The sequence below is a fragment of the Anolis sagrei genome, chromosome 2, assembly GCF_037176765.1.
Source record: "Anolis sagrei isolate rAnoSag1 chromosome 2, rAnoSag1.mat, whole genome shotgun sequence".
NCBI classification, from domain to species: domain Eukaryota; kingdom Metazoa; phylum Chordata; class Lepidosauria; order Squamata; family Dactyloidae; genus Anolis; species Anolis sagrei.
In genome coordinates, this window is record NC_090022.1 from 21,126,711 (window position 1) to 21,150,422 (window position 23,712).

Sequence of the window (23,712 nt, forward strand, 5' to 3'; positions counted from 1 at the left end):
CACTGCAAATTAACATGCAGGTCAAGAATAGGGCTCCACAGTCACCTAGGTACCCACCACCAGTACACGGGTCGTGGAAGACAATCCTACCCGGACAATGAGGGATCACCTAAGTAAGTAAGTAAGTAAGTAAGTAATACTGTGTAACACGTTTTTTGTTCCTGGGTTATAAGAACATGGAAAATGTTTTAAAAGGTAAAGGTTTCCCCTGACATTAAGTCTAGTAATGTCCAACTCTGGGGGGTGGTGCTCATCTCCATTTCTAAGCTGAAGAACCGGCATTGTCCGTAGACACCTCCAAGGTCATGTGACAGGCATGACTGCATGAAGCGCTGTTAGTTTCTCACCAAAGCGGTGCCTATTGATCTAATCACATTTGCATGTTTTCAAACTGGTAGGTTGGCAGAAGCTGGGGCTAACAACGGGAGCTCACCCCGCTCCCCGGATTCGAACCACCGACCTTTCGGTCAGCAAGTTCAGCAGCTCAGCAGCTTAACCCACTGCAAAATCTTTGTTTTTGCAGGACATCCTGCAGCAGACTTTGCTATAGTTTGTCAACAAATAACTCACTGAGTGTCAACCAATTCAATATAGTTTGTGGCAGCCACGAAAACAAAGTTTCTGGAGGAAACAACTACTTTTAAAGCAAGTGCCACACAATTAAACAGAAAATAACATGTTCAAACCAGGAACACAAAATGTTTCAAATTTTGTAACATAGTGTTATTTTAGTGGGCTCTAGCTACCAAAATCCTCAAACAGGCCATTTTGATTGAGAGATTCTGGGAGTTGTTGTGAAAAATGTAGCATTTCCACCTACTGGTTTGGAAGCAATCTTTGTGGGCCATCATTTAAACCAGGCAAACAACTCAACTGATACTTTTCCCTTGAAAAGTTGGAAAGGATTATTCCAGTGGCCTCACTAATAGGGTGAAGAGTGTGTTGAACACACCAGGCAACACCATTGCAGCTTCTACTATATTAAAAGTAATCACACCCTCCACCCTTCAGTTGAGTTGGACTACAACCCCCATCACTCACACAATGAAAGCCCAGTTAGAATGGGTTCTTTCTCTATTTTTAAAACAATTTTAGTATGATCCATAGACTCATCAGTAAAACCAACAGTCATTATAAATTCTCCCATCTCAGGAGAAGTCCGTTGTATAAAATACGTCTACATGGTTTCAAGTAATATCCCTATCAGAGATGATTTGCTTTCTCAGCCTTGTTACCACTGTGAGGAATTTTGCCACCCTGTGTCTTTTAGAGGACAAGTGCCACATGTGGCACTTGTCCTCTAAAAGATATCTAACAATCTATCTAAAAGATATCTAACCCTAACCCCTCACTACCTCTGAGGATGCTTGCCGTAGATGCAGGCCAAACGTCAGGAGAGAATGCCTCTAGAACATGGCCATATAGCCCGAAAAAACCTACAACAACCCTATCTAACAATCCTCTGCGGGGGATGACTGGTCATATGGGACATGATTGGATATAAAAGTTGGCTACATTGCACTGTGTAATAGTAGCACTGCAATAAAATGTGTTCTATTGTTTCTATTTCATTTCCTCCACAGGGGCATAGTCTTTGGGCGTAAGGAATTCCAGACAGTCTGCCTCTTAGCAATTCTAAGGGAATTAATATTACTATCCCCTTTTCCATTTTAGAAAGATTACAAGTCTGTAATGAAGTGACTCTGTTCCCTCTCACCTTGAAGTCTTCCTCTCGGAAGCGCTTCCCCTTGACGGAAGGAGGCATCTCTGCAAAGAGGCGGATGGTGACATTCAGAATGGCATCTTCGGTCATGTCCTGGTGGGTGGTGGACCCCCACGTGAAAGCCATGGTGCGAGACCAGAAGTTGGGGAAGAAGCCATGGACTTCTCGTGGAGGCAAATACCACAGCATCAGGATCCACAGGAGACGCCACAACCAGGCCAAGGTATGGTCCATATTGGATACATTTATCTGAGCAGAGAGAAGAAAATAGAGTTTGCACAGGCAGTTATTCATATTTCTGTGCAACCTTATGACAGGCTGGCAGGAATCCTTAAACAGGCTCAATTCCAGCCAATGTGGCTCTTTTAAGCATCAGTAGTCTGTGGTATAAATTGTTGCCAAGTCCACTTTGTACCTTCATCCACCCATCACTGTATTTATGGCCGACCTTTCTTCCAAACTGGAACTCAATGGGGAAGAGATATAACTCCGTCAAAGCACAGGAGGCACAGTACAACCATGGATATGTTTCCAATGTGAACTAAGCTATTGTTATAACAGACAAGGTCTATGCTAGACATGGTATGCATGCAAGTGGGGAGAACAGACTGATGAGATTGAGAAGGAACAGAAAGAATTGTCACCAAAAGTCTTTGGCATGCAACAAAGGTATACATTTGGCGAGAGCTACAGAGACCCAACACAGTCTTAAATGTTCTGTTTTCTATTTGCACAGACAATTTTTAATATATGAAATAATGAAGCATTGGAAGATCTCAATTTGAAATGATAACTGCACTAACTCACTTCTGACATTCAGCAAAAAGGTTAAGACCTGGCTCTTGGAACAAGCTTTTACTATTGGAGCATACGAGAAGCTCGGCCTGTCATTGAACATTGAAAAAACCAAGGTGCTGTCCCAGCAGACACCAGCCAACCTCTCTCCAATGCCAGTGATACAGTTTAATGGTGTAACATTAGAAAATGTTGATCATTTCCGCTACCTTGGCAGCCACCTCTCCACCAAAGTCAACATCGACACCAAAATACAACACCGCCTGAGCTCTGCGAGCGCAGCATTTTTCCGAATGAAGCAGAGAGTGTTTGAGGACCGGGACATCCGTAGGGATACCAAGGTGCTTGTTTATAGAGCTATTGTCTTCCCAACCCTGCTGTATGCCTGTGAAACGTGGACTGTCTACAGACGTCACATGCAACTCCTGGAATGATTCCATCAACGCTGCCTCTGGAAAATCCTACAAATCTCTTGGGAAGACAGGCGGACAAACGTCAGCGTGCTGGAAGAAGCAAAGACCAACAGCACTGAAGCAATGGTCCTCCGCCATCAACTCCACTGGACTGGCCACGTTGTCCAGATGCCTGACCACCATCTCCCAAAGCAGTTGCTCAAGAACGGAAAATGGAATGTTGGTGGACAGGAAAAGAGATTTAAAGATGGCCTCAAAGCCAACCTTAAAAACTCTGGCATAGACACTGAGAACTGGGAAGCCTTGGCTCTTGACCGCTCCAGCTGGAGGTCAGCTGTGACCAGCAGTGCTGCAGAATTTGAAGAGGCACGAGTGGAGGGCGAAAGGGAGAAGCATGCCAAGAGGAAGGCGCGTCAAGCCAACCCCGACCGAGACCGCCTTCCACCTGGAAACCAATGCCCTCACTGCGGAAGAAGATGCAGAGCAAGAATAGGGCTCCACAGCCACATACAGACCTACAAGAACACTGGAAGACAATAACCTTGGGAAATGAGGGATTGCTTAAGTAATAACTATTGGAGCATAATTAGACAAAAATGAATATATGGAATGACCGACGATGCAATTGGACAATGATTTCAGTCAGGAGACGCCGAGGATTTTGTTTTTACAGGCTGTATTGTTTTAATTGTTTTTATAATTGTTTAACTGCATTTTATAATAGTTATGGCATTGAATCACTGCCAACTGTGAACCGCCTTAAGTCGCCTCCAGCTGAGAAAGGCGGTATACAAATGTGGTAAATGAATAATAAATAAATACCACTGTGCTCTAAAAATACATTAGTTTGTTGTAGAAGGCTTTAATGACCGGATTCACTAAGGTGTTGTGTTCTTTCCAGGCTGTATGGCTGTGTTGTAGAGGATCCTCTGAAGATGCTAACCATAGGTTCAGGTGAAACATCAGAAGAAAATGCTGCTAGAACATGGCCCAAAACCACACAACACTCCAATATATTAGTTCTCAGAATGCAGCTTTCCAGAGAACACTTTCAGAACAATCACGGTATGAGGAAAGCAGCCTGTTTCACATTCTTTCGTCCCAGAATAATCATGTTTTGTTTTAGTTATTTCATACACTCACACCTGTTTTCCCATTGGGCATCCCAAGGCAATATACACCAAGTTTCCAGACAATCTCAGACCTGTCTAGTTCAGCAAGGTGGCTGCATCATCTACCCTCTGGGCAGCCTTGACACCGAGCAGGGAAAAAGCCTGACTCCACTTTCCTTTGGTGTTTCTAGGAGGTCCACAATGTGCTTCAGACAGACTCATGCAGCAGGAATTCACATGCTTAGTCATAATTAGTCATAACTTATCTCTATTTGGTGTTCCTCTTGAATAGACTATTGTTGCTCAAAATTCAAAGTTAGTCTGGAATATCAGTACACAAAGGAATTTTGTAGAGCCTTAGAGACTAACAGAAAATCCACCCATGCTACAGCACTATTGCAATTTAAGGCCACTTTCATTACCGTGGATCCATCCTATGGAATTCTCAGATCTGTAGTTAGCTGTGAAGGATTGATAGCTCGCAAAACTACAAGTCCCAGAATTCCATAGCATTGAGCCATGGCAGTCAATGTGGTACTAATCAGCTATACACCAGATTCTCTGGGGTTAAGGGCAAGGGTCCCTGCAGAAATTGAGAAATTGTGAATAAAAAAGCACTATTTTTAACCTCTCTATGAAATTCTAGGTCTTTCAGTGGAAGACTCTTATCTCCTTTCCTGTCATTTGAACCCATTGCTCTGAGTTGGCTGCAGTATGTAGATATGTGGTGCGAACTTAATGAGAAACTTCCGGGTCTATGTGAAATAAGCAATAAATCTCATATTTTAAAACACACACACACATATATAAGGTTTTCATGTGATATGTTGCATCATTACAATTCAATATGTGTGTTCATACATCTTATAAGAGGTTGGTTTAATCTCCCATCTGCAAGTAAAACTGAATTACTATGTCATGAAATTATGTACAGTATATACTTGAGTATAAGCCTAGTTTTTCAGCCCTTTTTTAGGCTAAAAAAGTCCCTCTCGGCTTATACTTAAGTCAAGGTTATTGATTACTTTACTCTGTTATTATTATTATTATTATTATTATTATTTTATTACATTTATAATTTCTCTATTTATTATTATTATTATTACATTTAGTATTTTACACTATTTATTATTGTTATTATTACATTTATTATTTACTTGATTATTAATGTCATTATTACATTTCCATTATTTTACTTTATTATTATTATTATTATTATTATTAATTGCATTTATTGTTTTACTCCCTTTATTATTATTGGAAGGATACTTAAGCACATTTTCACTGAAGAAGGTTAGAATAATGCCTTAATCAGAGTTGGAGAGCCTTACCTTAAATTACAGTTTTATGTAAATATTCAAAAACATTTACCCTACGGATGTCTCAATTAATGTAATTTTATTGATATCTATTTTTATTTTTAAATTTACCAGTAGCTGCTGCATTTTCCACCCTCAACTTATACTCGAGTCAATCCCTTTTCCAGGTTTTTTGTGGTAAAATTAGGTGCCTCGACATATATTCAGGTTGGCTTATACTCGAGTATATACAGTATATCTAAAAAGTGTGAAAAGCTCTGCTCTAAAGCAGATTTTCCCAAACTGTGCTCCTCCAGATGTTTTGGACTTCAGCTCCCACAATTTCTAACAGCTGGTAAGCTGGGTAGGATTTCTGGGAGCTGAGGTCCAAAATGCTTGGAGGAACACAGTTTGTGAAACACTTCTCTATGGTACCCACAAGATCCTGTTGCTTACCAGATTTTGTGCTGAAATCCTTTATTCTAGAATCTTCCAGCTATCACTGATAACCACTGGGAATTATAGTCCTTTTTTTAAAAAAAAATCCTTTTCCAAACATTAAAAGTGCAAAACGTGTTACTGAGCTCCGACTCAGCTTGGAAAGAGAGTGGGACAAATTCATGGATAAGACTCCCAATGTAGGTCCCAAATTCATCCTCCATGAATTTGCTCCATTCTCTTTCTTTCTTTTTTTGGAATGATTTTTATTGTGCAAATTTTAATGTTACATAATAAAAAGAAAAGGAGGGCAAAATAGAAGGCAGTGTCAGATAGAGCAAGAATATGTGGGGGGGGAAAAGAGAGAGAAAGTCCCTTATCCCCTTCCCACCCTCTCCCTCCCCCCCCCCCCCCCCCCCCCCGATGTGATGAACTTCCCAAAGTCTTCAAAGCGAAACCTTTCCCTTCTGGTGTTGGTTTCGTCCATGTTTCTAGGACTTTTCCGGCGCTGTCTCCGTCTATTGATTTTCTTCAGATGCTGGATATGTCTATTATCATAGTAATCTTTTTTTCTTTAATAAAGTCTTTGAAACCCTCCCAGTCTGTCCTTTTTGTTGAATTGTTTAAATGTTGGGATAAACAATCCATTTGTATTATGTCTAGTGTCTTTATAATCCAATCTTCTATTGTCGGGGTATCTTTTTGCTTCCACATTTTGGCTAACAGTATCCTGGCCGCTGTGCTGATCAGAAAGAGAACTTTTTCCTGGTTTTTATTAAATTTGGAATAGGATATGCCTAATAGGTACATTTCTGGGAGCTGTGGAAAATTTGTTTTTAGGATTTTTTGTGCTGCTAAATGAATTTCTCTCCAGTATTTCTTAATTTTTTTACATCCCCACCATTGGTGGTAGAATGTCCCTATTTCTTTTTGACACTTCCAACACTTGTTGGAGGCGGTTTTGCTAAATTTGGCAATTTTCTCTGGAGAGTAATACCATCTAAAAACATTTTATGCCAATTTTCTTTTAGGTCTGTAGCTACTGTATATTTTAATTTAGTGTTCCAAATTTCCTCCCATTGTTTTGTAATTTGCTCCATTCTCTTTCCAAGCTAACTAAGTTGGAGCTCAGTATCATATTTTGTGCTTTACTGACCTAAACTAAATCCTACTAATCGAGTATTCTTAGCCCTAGAAACTGGAAAATGATTCCACAAAGGGTCACAAATTACGATCTGTTTCTGATACTTTGACAGAAACCAACAGAGAACAAAAACACAGAGATATACCACTTCCCACATATTTTGAAATCCCCAGCTTTTAAAAAACCATACTGAGTGTGTGCATATTGAATGTGCCAAAAAACACATTCAATATGTAGAAATCCTCAGGGAACTATCAACACAGTTAGAGCATTTTACACTCTGATCTTCAGGAAACCTCCCATTTTTGGTGGGCGGTGTATAGTAAAGTAATATACCGTACTTACTGTACTTCAAAATATGGTAAATCAGCAGGGCTGGACTGAAATGTTCTGCTGCTGGAGGCAGTAAGGACACACCCCGCTGCAAGTGGAAGGAAGGTACATACAGTGCTCAAAGCTGGCCAAGTTATTTTGGGCATGCCAGGCAGGCCAAAAGAAACCTTACAAGTGCAGCTTGTTAAGAACCCAGTAATAATAATAATGAAGCAAAAAACTATTTTCTGCTCTTTCAGGTCACTCAAATGCTGATAGTAGGATTGGCCCAGTAAGCTAAACACTTGGAGCTAGATCAGGCATAGGCAAACTTTGGCCCTACCGGCTGTTAGGAATTGTGGGAGTTAAAATCCAAAATACCTAGAGGGCCGAAATTTTCCCATGCCTCAGCTAGATCAAGGATATTTGCCCCAGAGTCCTGCCTTGATGGCACCACTAGGCAGCAGGGATAAACCTTGACTTCTATTTGAAATCACCACCTAAAGCAGTGTTTCTCAACCTGGGGGTCACAAAGGACTTTCAGTGGGGTCTCCAAAGACCATCTGAAAACATGTATTTCTGATGGTGTTAGGAACTCCTTTGGCAGAGAAGGCTGAAGATCTCATCCTGTGTGTTCTTCTCTTCCTTTTTGCAAGTAGACGGCGAATCCTTCCACCAAAAACCCTCCTCCGCTCTGATTGGCCAGCCTCTCAGCCAAAGGGAGAGTTGTTTCTGAGACTCCAAGCAGGGAGGGGAGAGTAGGCGTGCTCAGCACATGGTAGCATGGTGCACATGTTCAGGCAACGGACAGTGTGCGAGGTTGGAGAGAGTCTCACTTCAGCGAGTCCCTTCAAGATATGGGGGTTCTGTGGGACATTTGGCCCAATTCTAATGTTGGTGGGGTTCATAATCTCTTTGATTGGAGGTGAACTATAAATCCCAGCAACTACAACTCCCAAATGTCAAGGTCTATTTTTCCCAAACTCCACAAGTGTTCACATTTGGGCATATTGAGTATCTGTGCCAAGTTTGGTCCAGATCTATCATTGCTCTTTGGATGTAGGTGAACTACAACTCCAAAACTCAAGGTCAATGCCCACCAAACCCTTCCAGTATTTTCTGTTGGTCATGGGAGTTCCAAGTGCCAAGTTTGGTTCAATTTCATCATTGATGGAGTTCAGAATGCTCTTTGATTATAGGCTAACTATAAATCCCAGCAACTACAACTCCCAAATAACAAAATCAATACCGCCCCACCCCACCACTATTCAAATTTGAGTGCATCTGGTATTTGTGCCAAACTTGGTCCAGTGAATGAAAATACATCCTGCATATCAGATATTTACATTACAATTCATAATAGTAGCAAAATTACAGTTATGAAGTAGCAACAAAAATAATTTTATGGTTGAGGGTCACCACAACATGAGGAACTGTGTTAAGGGGTTGTGGCATTCGGAAGGTTGAGCAACACTGAGCTAGATCAAGGATATTTGCCCCAAAGTCCTGCCTTGATGACACCACCAAGCAGCAGGGGAAATCCTTCACTTTTATTTGAAATCACACTTTAAAGGAAATTTCTCCAAGACAACATTTTGTTCCAACAAACACCAGAAAGTTTTTGCCTTAAGTACGAGCTTAGCTGCCTCTTCATCACAAGATCTACTTCTTGGTGTTTAATTTGGCAAGGAAAGGGTTTAATCACACATCTGGTCTGTGCAAGGTACCAAGAGCAGACAGCAGGTGGAATAAATAGCAAATGGCTGTGGATAGGCTAACAGGTGGGTTCACTCACACTATATAAAAACTGTTAAGGGCAGGTTGAGTATTCCTTATCCAAAATATTTTGGGCCAGAAGTGTTTTGCATTTCTGAGTTGTTTGGATTTTGGAATGCCATTCTTTGTGTGCATTAACATAAAAAGATATCTTGGAAGCTAAACAGGAAGCTCATTTACTCATTCATCATAATATGGAGGTCATATTATGCAATTTTTTTAAAAAAAAAGTCCATGAAACAAAGTTTGTGTACATTGAACCATCAAAATCTAAATTTGGACAATTTTGAAGTATTTTGGAATTCCTATTTGCATTACTTCCAGTCACTTTATTTACAAAATGTTTTGCACATGACAGCCTGCAGAAATGGTGCCTCTTCCTTCTCTTTTTGGCACTATCTCTATCTTGTTTTTTTCCTGCCTTTTCCTTTTTTGAACCCTGAGTACTGACAGTTGAGAGATCTGTGCCATTTCTTAGAACTTGGCAGTTAGTCAGGCAGCTTGAGTTGCAAAGATAACAGCTCCTTACTATTTTCCGGCCATCACACAAAAAAACCACATGGGAGAGTGCACGCCGCTCAAAGCCGCTCATGGGAGTTGTAGTTTCACAAGGGCCCCTTCTGCACAGATGAATAAAATCTCACATTTTCTGCTTTGAACTGGAATATATGGCAGAGTGGACTCGGACAACCCAGTTCAAAGCAGATATTGTGGGATTTTCTGACTTGATATTCTGGGTTATATGGCTATGTGCAAGGGCCCAAGGTCTTTAGCCTTCTCTGCCAAAGACTGCTGGTGTATGACTAAACTATGATTCCATAACATCAAGCCATGGCAATTAAAGTGGTGCCAAACTGCATTCATTCTACAGTGTAAATGCATTCTTGGGCTCCTGTACAGTTCCTGGCATGAACTGACACTTTTTCGGCTTCAAAGCAATCTGCTTGTGTGGTCAAAAGCAGCCTTATCAGCTTTGACTATAGATCTGAACTCACAGCTGGAAGAACATGAAAAAAAAATGCCACAGAAGTCTAGTCCATTTTCTGTTTCCAGTAGCAGCTATACCAGGCATGGGCAAACTCTCTAACTTGGGGGATGCATGCTCGCACTCCCTACTAGGAAGACTGGCTGCCCGGTGATGGAAAAAAGGGAGCAAGGAAAGAAAGAGAGAAGGAAGGAAGGATGAAAGGGAGGAATGGAAGGATGGAAGGAGAAAGAAGGAGAGAGGAAATGAGGGAGGAAAGAGGGAAGGAAGGAAAGTCAAAAGGGAAGAAAGGAAGGAAGAGTCAAAAGGGAGGATGGAAGGAGTCGAAGGATAAAGGAAAGAGAGAAGGAAGGAAAGCCAAAAGGGAAGGAAGGAAAGATGGAAGGGTGGATGGGTGGCTGGGTAGGAAGGAAGGAAGGAAGGAAGGAAGGAAGGAAGGAAGGAAGGAAGGATAAAGGAAAGAGAGAAGAAAGGAAAGCCAAAAGGGAAGGAAGGAAAAATGGAAGGGTGGAAGGGAGGGAGGGAGGAAGGGAAGGAAGAATAAAGGAAAGAGAGAAGGAAGGAAAGCCAAAAGGGAAAGAAGGAAAGATGGAAGGGTGGAAGGATGGATGGATGGATGGAAGGAAGGAAGGAAGGGAAAGATAAAGGAAAGAGAGAAGGAAAGCCAAAAGGGAAGGGAGGAAAGATGGGAGGGAGGGAGGAAGGAAAGAGAGAAGGAAAGAAAGCCAAAAGTAAAGGAAGGAAAGATGGAACGGTGGGTGGGTGGGTGGGTGGGTGGGAGGGATGGAGGGAGGGGAGGGAGGGAAGGAAGGAAGGAAGGAAGGAAGGAAGGAAGGATAAAGAAATGAGAGAAGGAAGGAAAGCCAAAAGTGAAAGAAGGAAAGATGGAAGGGAAGGAAGGAAAGGATAAAGGAAAGAGAGAAGGAAGGAAAGCCAAAAGGGAAGGAAGGAAAGATGGAAGGGTGGAAAGGAAGGAAGTATGGATGGAAGCGAAGGATAAAGAAAAGAGAGAAAGAAGGAAATACAAGAGAGAAGGAAGGAGAAAGAGGGAGAGAGGGAAGGAAGGACGAAAGAGTGGAAGGGAAGGAGAAAGAGGGAGGGAAGAAGGAAGGAAAGAAGGAAGGAAGGAAGGAAGGAAGGAAGGAAGGAAGGAAGGAAGGAAGGAAAGAAGGAAGGAAGGAAGGAAGGATAGGGTGGTGTGAGAGAGGAAGGCTTGGGAAAAGAGTCCAAGGGGCTCAGGTTTGCCCATACCTGAGCCATACAGATACTTGGGGATTCATCAGTTGGACACAAAGACCGCCCCTGTCCCTGTCTTTTGCCTTCACCTTCTGGTATGCTTGCAGATATATTTCTACTGCACATGGAGGTTCCATTCATATTATTGTTGTATGCCACATTGTTATTGTTGTATGCCATTCAAATATTTCTGACTTATGGTGATTCTAAAATAAACTTCCTCTGAGGCTGAGAGAGTGTGACTTGCCCAAGGTCACTGAGTGTGTTTCCATGGCTAAGCAGGGATTCAAATCCTGGTCCCAAAGTGTTCTAATGCTCAAACTATATCATTGAGTCATGACAGTGGTGCCAAACTACATTATTTCTACAGTGTAAATGCATCTATGGCTCTGGAATTCAGAGTTCAAATCTCTATGTCATGGAAACCCACTGAAAGGCAAAGTGAAACTCCCTCTGAATAAATCTTGCTGAGAGAACTCCATAATAAGTTTGCCTTTGTATCGCCATAAGTCGGAAATGACTTAAAGACCCACAATAAGAAACAATACATTGTGTGTCTACTAGGAGTAAATTAAACAGTTCATATTCCCAGACAGGTAAGTATACATAAGACTACAGCCCATAAATGGCTCTGTTTGCTTCTGCAGCAGCAAAACTTAGTCCTATCTAGCAAATAAAGAAACGATAAGGAACAGGTTCTTCCTAATTTTACACTTTCTTTTATGATTTTTCCCTTTCTGTTGACTCTATCCAATCTATTACATCAATTTTCCAGCTTTTGATCTGCACATGACTCCATTTGTGACAATAAGTTACTTATCTTAGGTTTAAGGCACAAAGGATTATGTTTATGCAAGTTACACATCTACCAAGATTGAATGAAATGGCTCTCCGGGTCAGATTAGGTGAGTGGCTGATTATTCATGTATGCGAATGACATTTTTAAAGTAAACATCAGGCCCTAGGAGGGCTTTAACCCACCCAAGGCAGCTCCAATCGGATGGGTCTCTGTAACTTATTTTTAAAAAGGCCATTCACACAATTGCTAATTGCATCGCATCTACACAACCTTCAGCTATGTGCAAAGCGGTGCCATGTGAGTCACACCCACTTTTTGCTGCCTTTTGACACAACACACAGGAATAGCAACACACACTTCAATGTTATGCAGTTGCATCTCAGGTGGAATCATAGAATCATAGAGTTGGAAGAGACTTTGTGGACCATCCAGTCCAACCCAATGCCAAGGAGCAGGAAAATCACATTCAAAACACTTTACCAACATACTTATTGATCTACTCACATTTGCATATTTTTGAACTTCTAGATTGGCAGAAGCTGAGGCTGACAGTGGGAGCTCATGCCACTCCCCGGATTTGAACTACCATCCTTTCAGTCAGCAAGTTCAGCAGTTCAGTGGTTTAACCCACTGTGCCACCGGGGGCTCCAAATTATAATAACTAGAGATCCACACCAGATGTTGTAAAGCAACCTTCTGTTTGAAGAGGGAGGTCAACAAGTTGGTTTTTCCGTGACATTATGCCCAGTCGTGTCCAACTCTGGGGGTTGGTGCTCATCTCCATTTCTAAGCTGAAGAGCCAGCGTTGTCTGTAGACACCTCCAAAGTCATGTGGCCAGCATGACTGCATGGAGCGCCATTACCTTCCCGCCAGAGTGGTACCTATTGATCTACCCACATTTGCATGTTTTCGAACTGCTAGGTTGGCAGAAGCTGGAGCTGACAGCGGGCGCTCATGCTGCTCCCCGGATTCAAACCTGCGACCTTTTGGTCAACACGTTCAGCAGCTCAGAGGTTTATTTATTTATTTATTTATTTTATTTACATCATTTTTATCCCGCCCATTTCAGCCCGAAGGTGACTCAGGGCGGCATGCAAACCGGCAACAATTAGATGCCGTATATAAAAACATACATAAGTCAGTTAGAATCATAGAATCAAAGAGTTGGAAGAGACCTCATGGGCCATCCAGTCCAACCCCCTGCCAAGAAGCAGGAATATTGCATTCAAAGCACCCCTGACAGATGGCCATCCAGCCTCTGTTTAAAAGCTTCCAAAGAGGGAGCCACCACCACACTCCGGGGGAGAGAGTTCCACTGCTGTTTAAATCGCAACCTAAATACATATAAAAAATACAACAACTATATAAAAGACTATGGAAACAGTGTCTTCTATCCAATTCCCACTCCAAATAATAATAACTAATAAATCCAAGGAGCCCCCGGTGGCGCAGTGGGTTAAAGCACTGAGCTGCTGAGCTTGTTGATCGAAAGGTCGCAGGTTCGATTCCGGGGAGCGCCGTGAGCTTCCGCTGTCAGCCCTAGCTTCTGCCAACCTAGCAGTTCGAAAACATGCAAATGTGAGTAGATCAATAGGTACCGCTCAGGTGGGAGGGTAACGGCGCTCCATGCAGTCATGCTGGCCACATGACCTTGGAGGTGTCTACGGACAACGCCAGCTCTTCGGCTTAGAAATGGAGATGAGCACCACACCCCAGAGTCAGACATGACTGGACTTAATGTCAGGGGACTACCTTTACCTTTAATAACTCCAAATAATAATAACTAGAGATCCAAACCAGACTTTGTAAAGCAACCTTGTCTGGTTTGCAGAGGGAGCAGGTCAAAAGATTGGGAGTGGGATGGGCAGAGTATAATCCAAAGGCTAAAATGAAAGGCAGAAAAGTCTCAACACATAATCGATCAACCTGTGCCTCTCACATCACCTCTCTTTCCTGGGGTGCATCTACACGGTGGCACCACTTGATCTGCTATGGAATCCCGGGGGGTTGCAGTTTGGTGAGATCTTGCAAAAGCACCCATGCCAAGCGGGGGAGAACTGCATGGATTCTAGCTGCTTACTAGCCAAACAGGGAGGGAGGGAAGGAAGGTGGCATCTCCGTTTACCTTCAGCGGTGGGCTTCGGAGGTGTGCCGGGTGCGCTTCTTGGAGAGATTCCCTCTTAGGAAGGGAAGGAGGGAGCCCAGGAATAGCCAGTGGCTGCAGAAGCCGGGTCCAAGGCCAGCCGGGGAGGGCACCAAGGCCACCTCCGTCTCAGGCTGGAATGACAGGCAAGGCAAGCGGCCGAAAGAGAGAGAGTGAGAGACAGACAGAGAGAGAGAGAAAACACCTCCCACGCCTCCAGGCTGCGGCCGCCTTGCTGCTGGTTAAGGCAAGGAGATGCGCCAGCCCGCCCCCTGCCGGCCGGGCTTAAGAACAGCCCTGGAAAAAGGTATTACTGAAAAACATCTAGGAGGGTTGAATGAAAAATAATGCCTCCACCTTCGTAACTCCTCAGCAGATGGCAATACTGGTATGCGGCAGGTACTGGCTTGTTCAGTAGACTCTCCTCTACAGTTCCATTTTGGCAGGAAGCCTTAGCATTGAACGGTTGTGTTGTTAAAGTGCGAAGTATGGAACCCTTCACAGACGGTCGGTCAATGCGACTTAAGCAACATGCAGTCATAGAATTATAGAATCATAGAGTTGGAAGAGACCTCATGGGCCATCCAGTCCAACCCCCTGCCAAGAAGCAGGAATATTGCATTCAAATCACCCCTGACAGATGGCCATCCAGCCTCTGCTTCAAAGCTTCCTTTTATTGAATTGAATTCTTGACAGCAGAAGGTGTCAGGGCCGTAGCCAGAAAAAAAAATCAGGGAGGGTTGAAAATTTCGTGGGGGGGGGGGAGGGTTGAAACAGGGGCGGCTCAACCCATTATGCGAAGTAAGCATTTGCAGTATAGTTGATTTTGCCCAGGGGCGCTCTTGAGGTGCTCTTGGGGGAAAATAGACCTTGACATATGCAAGTTGTAGTTATTGGGATGTATAGTTCACCTACAATCAAAGAGCATTCTGAACTCCACCAATGATGGAATTGAACCAAATATGACACACAGGACCACGACGAACAGAAAATATATATCAGTGATTGGTTGGGTGGGGGGCGGGAATACTGTTTGCTTACCATTGAAAATTACCTAGGGCCGCCTCTGGGTTGAAACCTGCCTCCTAGTCTTCAATAGCCTGCAGCTCCGCCCCTGTCAACCACCTCCACCAAGTCTGGCCTCCTTAATGAGAGCATTCAACCCCCCCCCCCAAAAAAAACTTGTTTGCTTTGCTACATCGGCTATTGCTGCAAGTAATGACAGTGAGAATAATTTGTCAATATTTGCTTGAGATAGTGCTTGCAATTCTGGAGGGACTCTTGGTTTTTTGCATCTCATAGACTTAGCATGGGAATTTGGTTAACTAGTTAAAATTCATGAGTAAACCAGGTTTTTTAAAAAATCTGAAAATTTGGGGGGGGGGGTGAACCCCTAACCCCCCCCCCCCCCCCCCCGGCTACAGGCCTGGAAGGTGTCACCCCAAAGGAAATTCATCAGAGAATGCAAGCTGTTTATGGTGATTGTGTTGGTGTGAATATTGTGCGTCATTGGGCAAGTAAGTTTTGGAGTTGTAGTTCACCTACATCCAGAGAGTACTGGGCACTCAAACAATGTTGGATCTGGACCAAACTTGGCACGAATACTCAATATGCCCAAATGTGAACACTGGTGCAGTTTGGAGGAAATAGATCTTGATATTTGGGAGTTGTAGTTGCTGGGGTTTATAGTTCACATTCAATCAAAGAGCATTCTGAACCCCACCAATGATAGAATTGGGCCAAACTTCCCACACAGAACCCCCATAACCAACAGAAAATACTGTGTTTTTTATAGTCCTTGGTGACCCCTTGTAACCCCCCCCCCCCCACTCAGGTTCCAATCCCCAGTTTGAGAAACGCTGAAGTAAGGCATCACAACTCATCATTGGTAGTTGTTTGAGCCTTGGACAATGACTCTGGAGATCAGAATTCAGATCTTTGCTTGGATATCAAGACTAATTGCATGACCATGGTTACACTCTCTCAGCCTCAGATGTAGCAGGCTTTATGGCGAGGCTTCTTCCTTTGAAGAAGCCTTGGCATAAATTGGAGCCAGCTTCAAGGCACGTGACAATTAATTAAGGCATTAAAAAAACGATTGAACGAGCAAGGGGAAATTCTATGGGTCTCTCCCCTCGGAGAAAAAAATAAAATACCTCAAGGATTGCAAAAATAACAATAGTGTAACAAAGTGCCGAATTTGTTTCTTTTGATCATTGTAATTGGTAACAGCAGTGTGTTACTTTTTCAGCACTGAATCAAACACATTCTATTTGTAAGTGTAGCATTCCAAAAGCAGAAACTAGACTTACAAAGGACAGCTTTTTAAAGACTCACCAAAAAATGAAACAAAGAAAGGACTGGCCTTTGATAGCCTTTCAAATAAGAAGGCTGACTTTTATATTAAAAAGGATACAATTTATACAGTGTGAAGGATATTACATCGATTCCTTTAGGATCCAGCCAGTCTTCTCACTTAAAGGAAGCATATAGCAGGATTTGTTCAGAACCTCCAAAATTATCCAACTAAACTCAAGCAGTGGGGAAAAGGAATAGTTGAATTCAGATGGGTGGACCCAAGACATTTTGCTGCCTAAGGCTAAATAGTGCATGTCTCCCTCCCATGCACACAACGTGCCAAATCCAAATGCACACAAAGTGCCAAATGTGCCCTATTTTGGCACATAGGACAGAAAGTCCCAGTATTAACTCTCCCATGTATGTACCTTCATGTCAAGAAATTTCACAGAATTTTCTTACACAAAGGATACTCAGAGGTGGTTTTGCTAGTTTCTTCCTCTGACAAGGAGAAATGTAAGATACTATAGTAAAGGTAAAGGTTTCCCCCTGAAATTAAGTCTAGTTGTGTCTGACCCTGGGCGTTGGTGCTCATCTCCATTTCTAAGCAAAGAGCTGGCATTGTCCGTAGACACCTCCAAGGTCATGTGGCTGGCAAGAGTGCTGTTACCTTCCTGCTGGAGTGGTACCTATTTGATCTACTCACGTTTGAATGTTTTCGAAACTGCTAGGTTGGCAGAAGCTGGGGCTAACAGCGGGAGCTCACTCCGCTCCCCGGTTTTGAACCTACAACCTTTTGATAAGCAAGTTCAGCATCTCATCGGTTTAACCCTCTGTGCCATTGGGGTCTCCTTATAACCCAGAATATCAAGGCAGAGAATACCACAATATCTGCTTAGAACTGATTTGAGTCCACACTACCATATATTCCAGTTCAAATCAGATATTGTGGGATTTTCTGCCTGGATATTCTGGATTACAGGGCTGTGTAAAGAGCCCTGTAAGAAGAGAAGGTTGAGAGGAGACTTGATCGCCATGAAAGGGTGTCAGAAGGAAGAGGGAGCAGACTTGTTTTCTGCTGCCCTTGAAACCAGGACTCAAAGCAATGGGTTCAAATGACAGGAAAAGAGACTAAGACCCTCTGGAATTACATATATTCATCAGTTATTAATACAATTTGCTCTGCTTCTTTCCAAGCCTGCTGGAGCATATCTTGTATTATGTAAATGTCATGGTACAACCTTTCAGGTTTCTAATAAGTTGCATGTGTTAACTTACGGTGACTCTGTGAATTTTGTAGGGTTTTCTTAGTGAAGGAAGGCTTATTTCAGTACTTTTCTCTGAAATATCCTTGGTATTTGCTGGGATCTGGTTTCAGGATCCCCTGTAGATACCAAACTCTGTTGATGCTTGTCCCATTATAGATAATGGCATATCAAAATTCCGCCCCTTATATAATATGGTTTTCCATATTTTCTATGTTACGGATGGTGGAATCCATGGGTGTGAAAACCCATGGATACTTAGGGCCAACTGAAATAGCCTACAGCTCCTTGTATTTGTTGATTGTCTCCCATCCAAATACTAGCCAAGGACAACCCTGCTTAGCTTCTGAGATCAGATGGGATGTGTTGTCTTTAGGGTATTTTAAACCCTTGCCTTACAAAATAAATGAAAAAATCACAACAAGAAGCAAATAATAATTTGCTGTCCTTTTATAACACTCAACATTAGCTGGTTGGAAAAACATCAGGCACAGCCTTGAAAGTTGGATCCATCTGCTGACCAAGTCATCTTCTGCCCATGGGAAGGGAAAAATGCTATTGTTTCCTTTGCTTAGGCAGCATAGTGCCTTGAACTGGCCTTAAAACAGCTTGAAAAGTGGCAGTGATAGATATTAATTTGAAAAATGGAAATACATTTGCCCACTTGGCATTTGTTCTAACACACTGATGAAAATTAAAAGGGAAGGAAGTATTCTGGAGGGTTGAACTATTCTTTCATAGCAAATAAATGGGGGAAAAGGAAATCAAATAGACTACTGCTGTTGCATATCTTCTTGTTCCTGAAATCAAACACTCGTAATGCAGTGGTTCTCAACCTTCTTAATGCTGCAACCCCTTAATACAGTTCCTCATATTGTGGAGACGTCCAACCATAAAAATATTTTTGTTGCTACTTCATAACTGTAATTTTGCTACTGTTATGAATCGTAATGTAAATATCTGATATGTAGGATGTATTTTCATTCACTGGACCAAATTTGGGGCAAACACCAGATACACCCAAATTTGGTGGGGTGGGGGGTTGATTTTGTCATTTGGGAGTTGTAGTTGCTGGGATTTATAGTTAACCTACAATCAAAGAGCATTCTGAACTCCATAAATGATGGAATCGAACCAAACTTGGCACACAGAACTCCCACGACCAACAGAAAATACTGGAAGGACTGGTGGACATTGACTTTGGGTTTTGGAGTTGTAGTTCACCTACAGCCAGAGAGCATCATGGACTCAAACAATGATGGATCTGAACCAAACTTGGCACAAATACTCAATGTGCCCACATGTGAACACTGGTGGAGTTTGGGGAAAATAGACCTTGACATTTGAGAGTTGTAGTTGCTGGGATTTATAGTTCACCTACAATCAAAGAGCATTCTGAGTCTCACCAATGATAGAATTGGGCCAAACTTTCCACACAGAGCTCCCATGACCAACAGAAAATACTGTGTTTTCTGATTATCTTTGGCGATCCCTTTGACAGCCCCTTGCAACCCCCCCAGGGGTCCTGACCCCCAGGTTGAGAAATCCTAAGGTATTTTATTGGTAAGATTTGTTTGGTGTGTATGTTGTTGCTGCAAGGCAAGGCACAGGCAAATCTCCACTGAATACTATTGCCAAGCAAACCCCATGAGAAGGTTGCTTTGGGATCACCATAAGCCATAGGAGGCACACAATAACAAGAATATCAGGGCAAAAATTAGCTGTATAACATTCCAGTTGAAGCAGGATATGTTTTGTTATGAATAAAGGAACAACCAAAGGAGAGATTTTTTTAAAAAAATCTACTATTTTAAATTTCTAAGAGCAATATCACAGATAGGCAAGTGATGGAGAAACCCAACTTGCCATGAAAACTATTGGGTGCCCGCCAGCAATTCACACTCTCTCAGCCTCAGAGGAAGGCAATGGCAACTTTCCCCTGAACAAATCCTATCAAGGAAAACCCATGATAGCTTCACTTTAAGATCGCCATACGCCGAAAATGTTGGAAAGTCTCAATATTGTAGCAGCACCAAATTATTCTTGCTGTTTTCTTGACACTAGAAATCTGCAGCCAAAAGTGGATGCGGCCGAACTGAGAAGGTATAGAATATGGCCATGAGTACAGATACACCTCATCTGCTCATCTTCAGTGACTAACTCACAAGGGATAAATTATAGCTCACTGGGGAGAAGGTTCTCTCCCATATTAAGCTAAGTGGACTCTTGGCTCAAAACACAGAACTGAGTCATGGCTGGAGATGGCCAAGTCCCGAGAATATTCTGCTGGGTTTGCAGCAACGGGGTGGAAAAATACAGTGGAATCCCTAGACTTTTGGAAGGATTTTGAAAGTTTAGTAAGGAAAGAGATTATAAACCATCAATTCTATTTAAGGGTGCATCTACACCACAGATTTAATGCAGTTTAACACCACCTTAACTACCTATGGAATTCTGAGAGTTGTCGTTTTGCAAGGTCTTTAATCTACTCTGCCAAAGAGGGTTGGTGTCTCATCAAACTGTAGCTCCCAGGATTCCATAGCCTTCAACCACGGCAGTTAAAGTGGCATCAAACTGCATTAATTTTATATTATAGACTAGCTGTACCTGCCACACGTTGCTGTGGCCAACCTTCCCTCCCTCTTTCTCTCCTCCTTCCTTCCTTCCTTCCTTCCTTCCTTCTCTTCCGCTTCCCTCCCCCCCCCCCCCTTTTTATTTCCCTTCCTTTCTCCCCTTTCTTCCTTCTCTACCTATTCTAGGACTGCAACTCCCAGCAGTCCTCCTGATTAATCTATCTACCTATCTCTATCTAATCTATCTATCTATAGGATTGCTGGGAGTTGCAGTCCGGGAATAGGAAATTGGAAACATGCAGGAATTGGGATGCTCTCAAAGAAATCCAAGGAGAAGAAAGCTTTCCAGTTTGGAAGCAGTGCATTTGGATCATCCGCCTCTCCTAAAGGGCCTGGTCTAGGGGATGCTGGGAGCTGTAGTTCAGAAGAGAGTGTGGATATGCTTTTGTGTGTTTTGTTTGCCAAGGGGTCATTTTGTGCATGAGCTGTAGTGTCTTTTTTCTTTTTTGGCTTTTTAAGTCCCTTCTGCTGTGTTTTTCAATCTTTTTATGAGTGATGGTCATTCATTGTCCTGATTTGTGCCAATTCGTCCGGTGGTTTTTGTGTTATGTTAATCCCACAAACGAACGTTATATTTTTATTTATATATATGCATTCTGAGACAAAATGGTTAGTGGTTACTTAGCATATGAAAGCAGGTTAGAAAAGCACTTGTCTAATCAACCAACTAGTTTGCTGTCTTTTGTAGGACCTAGAGAAAAGTTAATTTATCAATTCACCTGCTAAAGCATTTTCCTGTTGCAACCTACTGTTTAAGGGCAAAAGTACAAAGGAAGCCTGTGGACCTCAGATGCCCTTTTTTTACATTAAACCCCTCTCCTGGTACTAAAAGTGCTTTTAGTAACTTCAAAGCAGTTTTGCTGGCATAGTGTGATTCTATTCAGAAACTGAGGGGAAGGAAGGGATTATACGTCAAGTATTTTTTTAGACTAGGACATTTCTGGATGGATAAACCTATCACATGTTCATTAGCAGAGGACTTCCCAGCCAAAATTTGGTGTAACTGCAGTGAATTTCCATATGCCTGTGGTGGCCGATCCTCTTGTGCTCAAGGACAGAAGCAATGATCAAGTGGTCCTCCAGATGTTCTTGGCTGCAAGGACCAATATCTCTATGTCTTCTTCAGGAGCTTCTTGAACTTTAACTTCAAAAATTTATCTTAAGTCAGAAATATCTTGAAAGTAAACAGCAAACAAAATCAACATAATCAAATAATAAAATAGTAATAAAATAATAAAATCAAAATAATAGTAGAAACACTCCATTCTGATCAAAACTCACCTGGAAGACAATACGATCAATTCTGAGCACTGCAGCTGAAGAATGATTATTATCAGCAGGTGAATCTGTGTCCAGAGGAAGGCAAGCAAGATGGGAAATATCTGGAAACCAAGTTCTAAGAGGAACTTGATTTCCGGAATGAAATGGGAATGTTGTTATTGTTGTCGTCGTCGTCCTCTTCCTGCTTCTTCTTCTTCGACCCGTTTTCCTCTCTTAATCCAGGCCCAAAGGGGCTCACAACATTGAAAGCATTAGATAAGCAGAGAGATCTTAAAATATCTGAAGAGCTACTGTGTGAGAGCACAAATGTATTTTTTCCTGCCCTTAATTTATATTACAAGAAAGAAGAGTCCATCTTAGTAAGAGGTGTTTTGACTATGGAGAATACTTCCCAAGGAGGTAATAAATTGGTTGGGGATTTCTAAAAGGTGCATAACTGGCTCTGTTTCAGGGGTGCTTTACTTGGGCATTCCTAAACTGGCAGAGGAGTAAAAGAGGGGCCCTTCCACACAGGCCTGTAATCCAGAATATCCAGGCAGAAAATCCCACAATATCTAATTTGAACTGGAATATGTGGTAGTGTGGACTCAAATCAGTTCTAAGCAGATATTGTTGTATTCTCTGCCTTGATATTCTGGGTTATAAGGAGACCACAATGGCACAGTGGGTTAAACCGATGAGCTGCAGAACTTGCTTACCAAAAGGTTGTACGTTCGAATCCTGGGAGCGGAGTGAGCTCCCACTGTTAGCCCCAGCTTCTGCCAATCTAGCAGTTTCGAAAACATTCAAATGTGAGTAGATCAAATACCACTCCAGCGGCACTCCATGTAGTCATGCCAGCCACATGACCCTGGAGATGTCTACAGAAAATGCCGGCTCTTCAGCTTAGAAATGGAGATGAGCATCAACCCACAGAGTCTGACACTACTGGACTTAATGTCAGAGGAAAACCTTTACCTTTACTATTGTGGGTTATATGACTGTGTGGAAGGGCCCTGAGTGACTCTAGCAGTCCTTTCATAGAATCATACTCTGAGGCAGAGAATTCCACTGCTGAATGGCTCTCACAGTCAGGAAGTTCTTCCTCATGTTCAGATGGAATCTCCTTTCTTGTAGTTTATCTGCAGAGATGATATTAAGATGGGCTCATAACTCAAGGACACATGCGATGCCCATCTCATTGTGCTTTGAATGCGATTTTCTTGCTTCCTGGCAGGGGGTTGGACTGGATGGCCCATGATGTCTCTTCCAATTCTATGACTCTATGATTCTATGGGGAGGGGACCAGCGATTTCTTGATTTGGTCCTTTCTCATGAGCAGAAACACCATATGTGTAAAGAATATAGCTCCTGACAAAGAAGCTCCCTTTTACAAATTATGTTCTCAGTAAGAGTATAGAATGCCTAATGTCATCTTAAGAAAAGTACTGTGCCAACTCTCAACTAATAGGATCAGATTATAGATTCCTTCATTTCATGTCTCAGTATTTGGTTATGCCATATTTCATGACTCATAGTTCATTTTATGCACAGATTATGCTGTACAAAAGATTCCTTCAGGCAGCAACCAGCCAGGCTTTGGAGCTGCAAGGCCATTAAATGCTAATCAAGGTGGTCAATTGCAACATTCACACTTGCCTCAAGCAGACAAGAGTACTTTCTCCCACCCTGGACATTCCAGATATATGGAAACTAGGCAACTCCACTTGCCTAGTTTCCATCAGATCCCTCAACCTCTGAGGATGACTGCCATAGATGTGGGTGAAACGTCAGGAGAGAATGCTTCTGGAACATGGCCATACAGCCCGGAAAATTCACAGCAATCCAGTGATTCTGGCCTTGAAAGCCTTGGACAACACATATGCTGAAAAGTTTTGCATTTTGAGCTGACCTGAAATAACTGTGACAGCCCTATTCAAACACGGGGATCATCACTCAATGACACAGCCAGTAAATGATAAATAAACACCCACATGCCAATCAGTCTGCCGAGCCAAATTATTTTGGACCCTCCAATGGCTATCACCATTCACTTGCCTACATATTGATGACCATTAGTC

The 23,712-nt window shown here is 42.4% G+C and overlaps 1 protein-coding gene across 1 annotated transcript in view; it reads right to left on the reverse strand.

Moving 5' to 3' along the window:
- Positions 1 to 14,406, reverse strand: part of VWA7 (von Willebrand factor A domain containing 7) — a 56,251-nt gene extending 41,845 nt beyond the window's left edge. Inside the window, 2 exon segments of the mRNA XM_067463331.1 lie at positions 1,718 to 1,972; positions 14,158 to 14,406. Of these exon segments, the coding sequence (XP_067319432.1) occupies positions 1,718 to 1,957 (240 nt within the window). The 5' untranslated portion in view covers positions 1,958 to 1,972; positions 14,158 to 14,406.
- Positions 14,407 to 23,712: the final 9,306 nt, after the last annotated feature.